The sequence below is a fragment of the Oreochromis aureus genome, linkage group 3, assembly GCF_013358895.1.
Source record: "Oreochromis aureus strain Israel breed Guangdong linkage group 3, ZZ_aureus, whole genome shotgun sequence".
Lineage (NCBI taxonomy): Eukaryota > Metazoa > Chordata > Actinopteri > Cichliformes > Cichlidae > Oreochromis > Oreochromis aureus.
Genome location: NC_052944.1, coordinates 34,693,668 through 34,705,886, shown reverse-complemented (window position 1 = coordinate 34,705,886; position 12,219 = coordinate 34,693,668). Strand labels below are relative to the sequence as shown.

At 43.5% G+C, this 12,219-nt stretch overlaps 1 protein-coding gene and 1 long non-coding RNA gene across 3 annotated transcripts in view; one reads left to right on the top strand and one right to left on the bottom strand.

The window, feature by feature from the left end:
• The first annotated feature begins 6,589 nt into the window (after window positions 1-6,589).
• Window positions 6,590-12,219, top strand: part of si:dkey-172j4.3 (diacylglycerol kinase delta) — an 89,832-nt gene continuing 84,202 nt past the window's right edge. For both annotated transcript variants that reach the window (XM_031726940.2, XM_039610058.1), the window contains exons 1-3: window positions 6,590-6,802; window positions 7,866-8,236; window positions 9,894-9,998. In XM_031726940.2, the coding sequence (XP_031582800.1) occupies window positions 8,147-8,236; window positions 9,894-9,998 (195 nt within the window). In that variant the 5' untranslated portion in view covers window positions 6,590-6,802; window positions 7,866-8,146. The remainder of the gene's footprint in view (window positions 6,803-7,865; window positions 8,237-9,893; window positions 9,999-12,219) is intronic.
• On the bottom strand, window positions 8,190-8,685 carry LOC120439256. The gene is made up of 3 exons (XR_005612498.1): window positions 8,657-8,685; window positions 8,482-8,524; window positions 8,190-8,270 (listed from the first exon to the last, which is right to left on the bottom strand). It is a non-coding gene; the product is annotated as an uncharacterized LOC120439256 (long non-coding RNA).

The window sequence follows — 12,219 nt, the reverse complement described above, 5'->3', positions numbered from 1 at the left end:
AGTTCACGCAGGCCATGGAGTTAAACTCCACCCGCAGTCCCAGTACATCATCTAATAATAGCTGATCTCGATGCCAGCCCACATCATCTGGTGCCTCAGGATGGCACCTTTGAGAGACCGAGGTGATTACACATAACATAAAGACACGTTGGTTATTTTGAGAAAAACTGGTTTTATTTGCCCAAAAATGCAAAAATATACAAAATTAAGTGACAACACAGAGGTGAAATGAACAGAATTACCTGCTCAACAGAATAAAACTGATCTAAAGTGGACAGAGCGGACTTAAATTCTGGCTAATCAGACCCGGTTGATCCATAAGGGGAACAAAAATAGAAAGAAATCATCAAACAACAAAAAATGTAACCAACTAGTAATACTCAACACAAGACTAAGCAAATAGGCAATACATAAGTCAAAGAAAATTATAACATTGGAGATAAATTAGTATATAGTAAAATGCCTTAACAAGAATTGTGTGTCATATTTGTGTGTGCAGTGTATGACGTTAAGATAATTAAGATCACTCTTACTGTTTAAAAGTGTTGGTTCATGGGGGTAACCAGCTTGATAGCTGTGTGGCTTCAGGTGTCTTCTTCTTTTCTTTGATCCGTAGCTGGCGTGGATCAGCTCCTAAGCCCATACGCTGCTGTGGGTGCCGAAGGTTGTTGAATTTCCTTCACAACTCAATTCCATACATGGCGATCGTTGGCGATTGGGAATACAATTAATGCATGTCTTTGACGCCGCATCTTTGATGCAGTCTTGTTCCATAAAGCTTCCCATGCCTTCATATCACGCAGGGATTATCTCAGAAGCTTAATTTTTGTCTGGCTGAGCACTTTTATTTTAAAAATTCATAATTCCCTATGCCGTTCTTGTGCCCAACTGTCTGCCCTTCTTATCTGCTCTGTTCAGTTTGACATGGCTCTTGTAAAAATTATAGATGCAGTGCTACTTTAAGCGATCGGATGCTTCTGCAACACTGGAATTGCGGGAATTGTCTTGGGTGGGTGCAGTCAGCTCCAGTGGCTGCATCAGAGCTAAATTGGGACGCCACCAGGCGCAGTGTATTCCCGCTGTTCACCTTTCCATTTTTGAACATCAGAGCCTTGGGATGGTGGTCTTAGAACAGAGCCATAAACTGTAGAAATGTAAATTAGTGGCCAAACCTTCAACACACTGGGAACTGGATATATCTGAATTTGAAACAATTTTCTGGACAAAAGAAGAGAAAAAGAAAACAGCTTTTATTCTCTGAAACAGAATAGATGTGCTTCCCAATTTTCTGAGCTATGTTTAAAAAGTTTTCTTCTTCCCCACAGTTCCCAAGTGCTTGTTTACAGGGTGACTGTGTGATCACTGGGGCTCTTTCTGCAGTATTCTTGGGTTTTTACCGCACATTATAAAGGTCCGCCCTCCTACTGTTACTGATAACATTTAAACAGATCAATTAAAAGAGAAATAAATCTGGAAAGGCTCTCCAATTAAAGTATGTGTTAAGAAGAGATTTAAAAGAGGCCACTGACTCTGCTGATCTGATTACCTCAGGCAGCTCATGCCATATCTGCGGGGCTCCGTCACCTTGATTTTTTTTTGGCCATGCCAGAGGAACAGATAAAAGACCTCTGTCTCAGGCTTCCTACAGGCTCAATGCTACTAATCGATCGATAAAATACCCACCGCATCTGTCCCACAGTGAAGTGTTTATCTCTAACCCCAGCTCCAGAACAACTCCTCATGGAAATACTATAAAAACAAGTCCCATACTCTCAGCTGACACTGATCATGTGTTTTATTTCTTTTACGCCCTCGGTCGTCTTCCTCCCTCCCTCATCTCCATCCTTTCGCCCTTCCTTCTTTCTCACTGTTGTCAAGGGCAACCGGAGGAAAGAGTCGAATACAATAAGGCCATCACCTGATCGTCAGGGGAGTTCATCAGGTGTGAGCGCATGCCTGTTGCTGGGCTTGTGTCTTGTCTTTTTTTTCTCAAGCCAACAAACAACAACAACAAGAAAAAAAACACACATTTACAGGTGGAGGAAGGCTGAGGCTGAGAAGGGCACACACACACACACACACACACACACATACCGTGCGTAAATGAAGTGACTGTTGGCAGGCTCACCGCTAATTCAGCATGAATATTTAATCAACTGTAAACAAATTACTATTGCACTGAGTGCTGCCAGTGTGTGTGTGTGTACGTCTGCCTGTCTCTCTCCTTGTATCTGTGTTAGTGTGCACGTGTCGCTCGCTCTGCCTCTCTACCTTATTAATGCAGATCTCTCTGTCTCACTCTCTCCCTAATGGAGCTCCAGCTCTCCATTAGGTGTGGGCTCTCCTTATTGACTGAGCTGAAATTTGAGCACAAATCAGTCAGCAGATCGAGATCTGAGAGAGCCGAAGCGCAGACGCTTAAGTGCGAGGCGAATTTTTGAGAGCATGTCTGGGCAGCACTTTGAGCGAAATAGATGCGTTATTGCCTGCGAGAGGAATGCTGTGCCACTACATTTTTAAACCAGTCCGTTTGCACCCCCCTTCCTGTGAAAAGCAAACACATTAAAAGCAAAAGATTTGACTGGACCGGCTCTCAAGTGCGTCATTATTCGTCTAAAGCATTATTATTATTGTTATTATTTTTTGGCTCATGGTTATAGATTTAGTGCAGCATGAGTTGTGAGGAGTTCAACTGTGTGTTATCCCCTTTTTCGGTTGGTTTCACTTGAAGAAGCGTGAAAGGCAAAGCAGGTTAGGAAAGCAAGAAAAGAATAATCACTGTTTTTTTTTCTTATGCTTTATGAGCCCTCGGGATTTGTCATGGCTTGTTCTGGATTTTAAATTAAAATATATATGTATATTGAGACAGAGAGAGCATTCATTATTCAAGCCGTGCACAGGTTTCCACAAACAAATGAAAGCTGGAGATCATGTAATAGGACTGAAAGCTCCAGAGCGGCTGATAAATGGAACACGGGGTGAGATTGTTTGCTGTCTGTGAGCAACATTTAAAGCCTCTAACTCCAATTGTGGAAGGTGTATTTATTCAATCAATGGATGACTCAGTTTGACTTTGATTTCTCAGGCAAGAGGCTAATTCATGGCATCGGCAAGCGCTCCATTCTGTCCAAAAATGCTTGATACCCCAGCCCGTCAACCAACAAAAGCAATTAAATGTATAAACATAAGAGGCACTCAGTGGCTGTAGCTCAGGCGGAGCTAGAGCAGGTGGTGCAGTCCTCACATCCCTCGGTCTACTTTTCAGTTGTCGTTGGGTAGGATGATAAAGCTCAAACTCCATTGCAAAATGCATCAGTGAGAATGTGTGTGACACTTAAAAGTACAAAAAACAAAGGCTCTGTATGCATGTGAGTGAATTGGTAAATGCTACCTGTAGGGTAAAAGTGAGGAAGACTAAATCTATATCTGTAAACTTGTACACCATTTAGACAGTGGTCCTAAATATGACCCAGGCTTTCATGTAATTCCATAACCCTCCTTTCATGTGTGGGATCGGTCGGCCCGGGGGTCTACTAAAGCAGCAGACAGGTATTGGAAGGCCAAAAGGGCAGTTACAGAAGCGTTCAGGAAGGCTGTGGAGGAGGACTTTTGGCAGGCCTCAAAGAAGTTTTGGTGAGCAGCAATTCAGGAATTGGTCGGGTAGGAGAACTTCTGGCCTTTGAGGAACTCCTATCCTATCCAGCCAAAATGTCCACTGTAGAGGAGGCAGAGCCTTAGGACTTGGTGGAAGTGTCACCAGTTACATTCCTACTGGTAGATGTTGCTGGGTTATTGGAAAGCTCCCTGGTGGTTTGGATGAGATTTTCCCTTAAATCCTAAAGACTCTGGACATTCTGGAGCTTTCTTGGTTGACATATCTCTTTAATGTTGCATAGAGGTCTGGGAATGTGCCTGTAAAGAGGCAGACCAGTATGGTGGTTCCCCTTTTAACAACGGGGGACTGCAGGGTGTGCTTCAATTACAACCTTCGAGGGAAAGTTTATTTTAGGTGCTGGAAAAGAGACCCTGAAAGACTGTTGAACCTTTGATTCAGGTGGAGCAAAAGGGATTCCTTCCTGGCCATGGAAGAGTTAACCAGATCTTCACCCTTGTAGGACCTCTGGTGGAATCACAGGAGTTTGACTATCCAGTTTATATATGTTTTGTAGACTTGAAGAAGGCTTAGGCCCTTACAAAGTTCCCTGGGGCACCTGACGGCTATACTGTAGGAGCATGGGGTCCCAATCTCAAGGCATGGCCAGGATAAGGAGCATTTCTGCTTTGGGAACTCAGAATAGCATTTCTGCTTTTTGCAAATGATGTGTTGCTGTTGGCATCTTCAGAGTGTGCACTGGAGCACTTTGCAGCTGAGTGTGAAATAGCTAGGATGAGATTCAGCATGGTGGAATGCTCCTACTTTGTACGTCGAAATACGCAGAAAAGGCATGCCTCAAGCAAGGGACTTCATGTATCTTGAGGTCTCATTCACAAGTGATGGAAAGGTGGAGTGCGAATATGACTGGCGGATTGGTGCACCGTCAGCAGTAATGCAGATGCTGTACTGGACTTTCCTGGTGTAGCTTGAGCAACACATTCCCATCCCAACTGGTCACATACCGACACTATGTGACAAACCATCGGTATGTTAGGCGTCCTGAGGCATGAGAGCTGTTAGGAATGAATCTATACATGTAAATGTGTTTTATGTTCTCATCATGAATCGCTTTGGGAAACACTATCTGATAGGGTTAAGGTAATGGTTAGGGTTAAGGTTATGGTTATGGTTAGGGTTATGGTTATGGTTAGGACTGGAATAGACTGTTGTGTTACTGCCATGAGCAGCATTGTATTGCATTCAACTAAGAATCCAGAGCATATCATAAATACGCCGAATGGTACCTTAAGCGTTACTATGAGATGCCTCGGGACATGACAAATTGTCAGTATGTTACGTGTTGGGAATGAGAATGCTCTGTCTTGAGCCACGTCCCATCTATGTCCCGACCCTCACCTCAGGTCATGAAATCTGGGTAATGACCTAAAGAGTTCTGAATACAACTGGACGAAATGAATTGTCTAAGGGTCAGAAACCGGGTGAGGAGCTGACACATCTGGAGGAATCTCGCAGTTGGAAACACTACTCCTACAAGTGGAAGAGATGCAGTTAAGATGGTCACTTGAACTTCTTAGGAAGACTTCTTCAGTAACCAAGTGACTGAAGGTCACCATGTGACTTCTTCTGTTTGAAGAAGTCACTTAGATGTAGTGGTGCAACGGATCACGGTTGATCCGTAATCCGAACCGATCCCACTCCACGGTTCGGGACGCACGTGATCCGAAGATTCGAAAAAGAAGAAAAACGTATGCGTATGGTGGGCGTGGTCAGTCTGTCAAGCGATAGTTATGGCCAGCGCTAGCGGTCCAAGTGGAGGCGCAGAGGAGTTTGCGGCATTTAAGCAGCCCTTTGCTGCCCAATCCGACCGGGCTAAAGCTATTACAAAAGCTACTGGGGTGTTTAGCTGCAAACATGAGGCCGTATTCCCTTGTGCAAATCAAGGGGTTTAAACTATGATGAACGTGCTTGAGCCACGCTATGATATCCCGTTGCGCGTCCACTTCAGTGACAAGATCGTACCCAGGCATGTATGAGCAGGAGAAGTTTAAAGTTATGGCTGAACTGTCCCAGGCATCTTCTGTTGCCCAACTACAAATGGGTGGACCTCCAGGTCAACAGAAAGCTACGTGACTGAGACCGCTCATTATATCACAGCGGAGTGGTAGATACAAAGCCCTGTACTGCCCTATACTGCACCTTAATTTGTTTTTATATAATTGCGTGGAATGAGTCTTGAGTTGAATGTTTTTAATAGGCAAAAAATACTTAAATAAGTTAATAAATAAATGTTAAAATTTTGTCTTTTTTTCTTTTTTTTCTTAAAACCGTGATCCGATCCGAACCGATTTTTGATCCGTTGCACCACTACTTAGATGAGTGACAAAACGTTTCTTCCACCGAAAATGAAGAAATGAACTTTCTAGGATTTCCTTACCTGGATGATTGAGCATGCATCAAGCCGTCTGTTATCTTCGTGCTTTCCAGCTGCATACGGGTGTCCATAAACCAACCATGTCCTTCACGCGCCCAAGTCAGCCCAGTCTGAGAAACGGCATTTATACCGTGTGCACGTAACAACAACAAAGGATTGTTGGCATTTTCATCGACTTTTGCCTTTACCTCAGGATGATTTTGATTAAACTATTTCTTCCCCCTCATTCAAAGGTCCATTGTGGTGCGCGTGTGTGTTAATTAACGTAGCTCTGCTTATGTTCAGCAGGTCTGCTTTTCCTGCTTGCAGGCGCATGCGTGCGTGTGTGTGTGTTTGTGCACGTTATTTGCTCTCAGTTTAACCCCGATACGGCGATTTGAAGCGTCTCAACACGGCCGCTTTTAAATCTCTCTCTCGCTCGCTCTCTCTTACCCCCTGCTCCCTCCTCCCTCCCTCCCCTTCCTCCTCTTGCTACCTGATTCAGATCCGCTCCGACGCTATGCGTATGACCGCTCTCTCTGCAAGGCGAGCACCACCAGAGAGACCCGCACGCCGCCGCTGCTCCTCCTCCTTCTCCACCACCACCTCCTCCTCCTGCTGCTCCTCCTGCCGCTGCTGACCGCCGGCCGCCCGCCCGCGCAGCAGCACCCCGACGCCGGCTGACGAGCCACCCAGGCAGGGCAACCGGAGCGGGGCAGAAACAGCGCACCTGATCAAGCTCCGCTGGAGGAGAAAGGAGAAATCAAGCAGCGAAGGTGAATAATAAAAACATTTTATAACAACAGGAGGGCGCAGGAGGGGGGTTATATATATATATATGTGTGTGTGTGTGTGTGTGTGTGTGTGTGTGTTGTTGTGTGTGCAAAGCAGGAGGTGGTGGTGGCCGCAGGTCGCTGATGGATGTTTTGAGCTGAGGCTGAGCCCAGCTGATAGATGTGCACGCGGTCCTTATACACGGACCGGGCTGTTTTTGTGTGTTTTTGTGTCGCGTGTCCGCCGACAGCTCCCGCGGTAAACAGTGAGGACAGACACGGCTGATGGATGGTCTGCGCTCGGCTCCAGCAAGCCTGCTGTGCGTGCATCCGTCTGCGTGTACGGCTGTCTGAAACATGTGAGCCACAGCAGCGCAGTTTGATCGGCTTTTTCAAAAGGAAAAGCCCGCACACGCACACACAAACACACGCACACACACACATTCTTCAGCGTTTGTGCTGAAGTGTGTTTTTGAGCGCTTATGTGTGCAAGTTTTTTGGTGTCACCGGGGGCGGCAGAGAGGTGAAAGATGCGCAGACAGGTTTTTGAATAATGTGTCCACGTCGTAATCAAGGAAACGCACACACACGTATATATATGTATATTTACTGTAAGGGTGTGTGTTCCCGGCACTGCTGCATGCCAAAACACGTCGATTCAAGCAGTGTGTGTGAGATACACAGAGGCTGGTGATGAAGCATGTTTCTGTCTCCACCTCCCAATCATCGCTGTATGTATTATTATAATTGTTTGACTTTGTGTGACTTGCCTGAAAGGGCCCTAAAAAAAACCCAAAACACTGTAAACCTCAAAGTGTTTAACGCTCGGAGACAGGAAGACCCAAAGAGGAACCGAGAAACAGAAGCGCCGTGTGCATTGTGTCTGTAGCTCTGTCAGCTGAAAGCCTGCCATGGAAGGAGGAAGGCAAATTAATCAGCTGTGAAAGCCACACTTTGTTTATACATGTTGGGAACTTCCAGCAAAAAAGAGCGAGACAACCTCCCCCTGCCAAAAAACCCGAGCTTTTCTCTGTTGATCAATAATTCATCTCTCCGTCTTTTCCAGAGTTGGACCTGGATAGAGTTCGGCAGGAGCGTGGCGTCCCAGATCCTGCTGCTGCCGCTGCTGTCCCATTCCTCATCATCTCTCTTCTCAGCCCGGCTTTCACCTGCCAAACTCCACCCTTCTTCTCTTCCTCCTCTCCTCTCTCATCCCCCCACCCCTCCACATCTTCTGCAACTTTTCACCCATCTCTCTCACCCCCTTCAAGCCCGTGTCTCTGTTTCTTCTCTGTTATCCTCGCCCTCCTACTCCTCCTCTCCTTCGCCTTTTGCTGTAAATTCGTGATGGCGTCCAAACTGAACCCCAACGTCCTGTACGTGGCGGGGGCTGGGGAGTCGCTGGGATCGCCGCAAGACTCTGAAAGGACTCATATTGTGAGTACAGCGCACTTCATCTTCACGCTTAAAGCTAAAAATGGGAAAAAAAGAGAAAGAGAGAGAGATTATGAAAGTATAGGTGGGGCTCCTCAACAGGTTTTGCTTCCACTTTCTTTTCCTTTCCCCTTCAGGAGGGGTAAAAAAAACAAAAAAACCCCAACTCTACACTTTTAACAATGGGACTAGTCAACTTACACGACCCAAATTATAAGTAATACAATCCCTTAGCGAGAGTCTTTTACCTCAGGTCGTGTAGAGACGACAAAAGCCTCGGCTAATCTCGACCTGCAGGTGAAAGAAGACACGTGCTTTTAAACGAGATACCTCATCTGCATGGAGCAGCCTTTAAATACAGGAATTATTAACAGCCCCTTTTGAGCAGCGAGTATAAACCTTCACTATATGTGACAAAGTTACCCTGGAAGGAAGCAGCCACAGGGAGATGTCCACTCAGCAGGGATCAGTGTGGATAAACTCTGAGAAAGATGCAGGAAATGTGTGAATGGGAACACAAAGTAAGAAAATGTAGTCATTAAACTGTGTTTTTGATGACCATAGACAGGATTAGAAATAAGTACATTAGAGGGACATGTGCAGGGGACGGATAGGGGATATACTGGACAAAGGGTGCTGAAGATGGAGCTTTCAGGCAGGAGGAAAAGAGGAAGATCTCAGAGGATGTAGTGAAGGAGAACACGCGGAGGGTTAGTGTGACAGAGAAGACCCCTAAATGGAGCAGCTGAAAGAAAAGGACTACATCCATCCAGCCCGACCTCCTCACTTTATCATTTTTCCCGCGCATTTATAGAGTATCAATGACATGTACTGAATTTGAAATACCTGATATACTTCTTGACCCGCTGAAAAGCTTTGCAGCAGGCTCAGATCTAGCGCTGTGGAGGAAGAGGTGACGTTCTTGTTGTTTTTGGGAGGCTGGCTTTGTTTAAGAAGTTGTAACTACTCGCTCCATGATGGCGTGTAAACGTAAAGCTCAATCATCTTTGTTTTTTTTTACATTGCATTTCAGTGAATGCAGAACCTCTTTTGTTCACCACAGGCTGCTTACTCGCCTGCAGCTACATCCTGCTCAAATGTGATTGGTCAGTAGCACCTAGGCTACAAACCAGAAACCTTCCGGTACCCAAAAAATCTCGTGCCTATGCTGACACTTTCTGTTGTATATGCAAATATTCAGATCAGCGAGTGCCTAAAGTGCACTTTACCTTATATAATCTAGGTACATGGGTACGTCTTTTACAGTTAGTATCTTTTATTTTGAAAATCTTCATGCTAAAAAACAAAGCTTGAATCGTTGGAGCAGCATTATTTTGAACTTTTTGTAACTGCTATAAAATTAATATAGCTTTATTTTTTCTTAAAGAGCTGTAAGAGCTACCTGAGTTTTTATGATCAGGTGTTTACTTGGTCGATACCAAAAATTTTGTACTATCGGTCCATTTTTACTTTACTTTCTCTGTGCAGGTGACGGTGGGATTTCCGCAAGTTTACCATGAAATGTTGCTCTGAGTAAAAAGCCCATCAGCCAAACTGCTGAATCAGTGGCTGAACGCTTCCACTACAGTTTGAAATGAGGACATTTTACGGCTCCTGATCTCACATTCATTTTCGGTGATTTTATCTCCTCTTCTTGCAGCCCGGTGAAGCAGGTGAAGAGTCATCAGACAGCGATGGAGAACAAGAAGAGACGTCACACAAGCTGATCCGCAAAGTTTCGACCTCGGGACAGATAAGGGCCAAGGTAGGAGGAAATGGTGTATGTGTGTGTAGGTGGGATTATAGCAGGTAGAAGAGCATGTTTTTGACAGAAAGAAATGAGGTAATATTAGTGAATTCTGTATCATAGATGATGGTTTCAGCTGCTTTTTAAATTTTTTAACCTTTCTCGACACGTTGCAGTGCTTTTAAGAGCTTTTCTGAACTTTATCCATTCTCGACCTGACTCCTCCGAGGTAAAAAGCATCATTAGCAAACCAGAGTGCAGTAATATTTTTAGATTCAGGCAGGGGCTACTCAGTTAGGGAACATTCATGGAAAAATCATGGAATTTCTGATCAGGGCCATGTTGGTAACCCTGATTAAATATTTGAGCTGCTTACTTACTGAAGAACCTGCAGAAAATTTAGACTTATCACTGAAATGATGTGGGCATGTGCATGTGGGCCTGAAGGACCCTTGCCTTTCTCAGAGGCCTTGCATATGATAATCAAATGTATGTGAAGGGACGTTAACCGCTACCTTGCATCTTTATCAGCCTTTTCTCTGTGTGACTGTCTCTGTGTCGCAACTTTATCAACCCTTAAATCAGACCTCTCATCCGACCTCTCCTCTGAGGTCAGCTAACTTCCTTCTAACGCCTGGTCTGTTTCCTGCCTTCGTCATTTTCCTCTCTTACCACCACTGTGCTCATGAGCAGTGTTCAAATCAATGACAGCAGTAAGAGCTCCCTTTCTTACTGGACTTCTGGTAGATGTTATTGGCCTCTGGACTCAGTCTTACAGTAAGATATTGATGGCTTGATGGTATCCTGTTACTGGCATTTAAACACACATACACAGAAGTGTGTGTCGTTAGTTATTGATGAGCTAATAGCAATAAAGAGAAATGCATCATTATCAACCGAGTGATTAATGTCCAAGTTATTATTCTGTATGAGTGTGTGCTTGTGTGTGTGTGTGTAAATCATTATCCATTACCTGTATTGACCTGCAGCTGTAAAACACACTCAGATCAATAGAAGACACAGGATAGCTGCTATCTTTGTCGTCATGGGAATGGCATCCCATAATGCCTCATTTGTTTCTGTTGCAGACAATAGGATTGGATAACAGTCTAGTATTGATTGGCTGATCTCACTCGACACTTATATATACTAACATATATATGTGTGTGTGTGTTTTGTTTAGTGTTATCGGCAAGACTAGAACCTAAGATTTTAGATAACCAAAATAAAAATAATAAGTACAGTTTTGAAAAAAATTAAAAATAATTTAGAAAAGAACTGAACTAAAAAATAAAGAGGTATAATGGAGGAATAGTCCTGTCTCTGACATCTGCCCTCCATACAATAATAATTAAAAAGATTAAAATTAACATTAAAACTAATAAAAACTAAACTGAAACAAGAAAAACTAAACTGAAAATATACTGAACTAAAAGCAAAAAAGTCTGTTTATCTGCAAAATATTTTCCTGTTTTTTCACATGAATCATTCAGTTTAGATGATGATTGGATTAAAAAAAAAAAATTTAAACAATTGAAAGTACAAGGTACGGTTAAATCATACCGAAGGGTGTATAACCTATAAAACACAAGACAAAAGCTTAAAAGCAATGAAAAAAGAAAATTCAATTACCTGTCGAGGCATTTATGTGTACGCATTTTTTTTAAACTTTCAGAGGTAGAGAAAATGACCTAAGAATTATTCTAAATTTTTAAATTCTTGAATTACTTCTCACCAGAGCATCCATCCTTAAATCATAAACCTATCTGCCTACATATTCTATACTAGCAAAAACCTGCAGCATGTTTTCGAATTTTTCATTCTGTGTTTAGTGGTAAGCGAAACAAAAATTTTTGTGACCGCTAAGTTACGTATTTGGATGCCGCGCATGGAATGTGGCACATGAAACAAATGCATACAATTGAGATTTGTAATAAATTTAGGAAAAAAAACATAGATGTTAAAAACTGCCGTATACGTGATTGGTATATGCTAGCTAAGGAGGAACGAGGGTAGCTACAGTCATATATGTGTTTATATAGACATATAGTGAGAAAAATTTGGAGTTTACTGCATAAATAAACTTATGAAAAACATTTTTTATTTTTTTCCTGAAAAGACACAACCAAAGGGTCACTAGGGAAAAAATATGTATTCCCTGACCAGGTGGTGAGTGGTTACAGGCTGCTGGCTAGGTGAAAATGCTTTGGTTGCTATTAGATTGCCAACGTCGCCCATG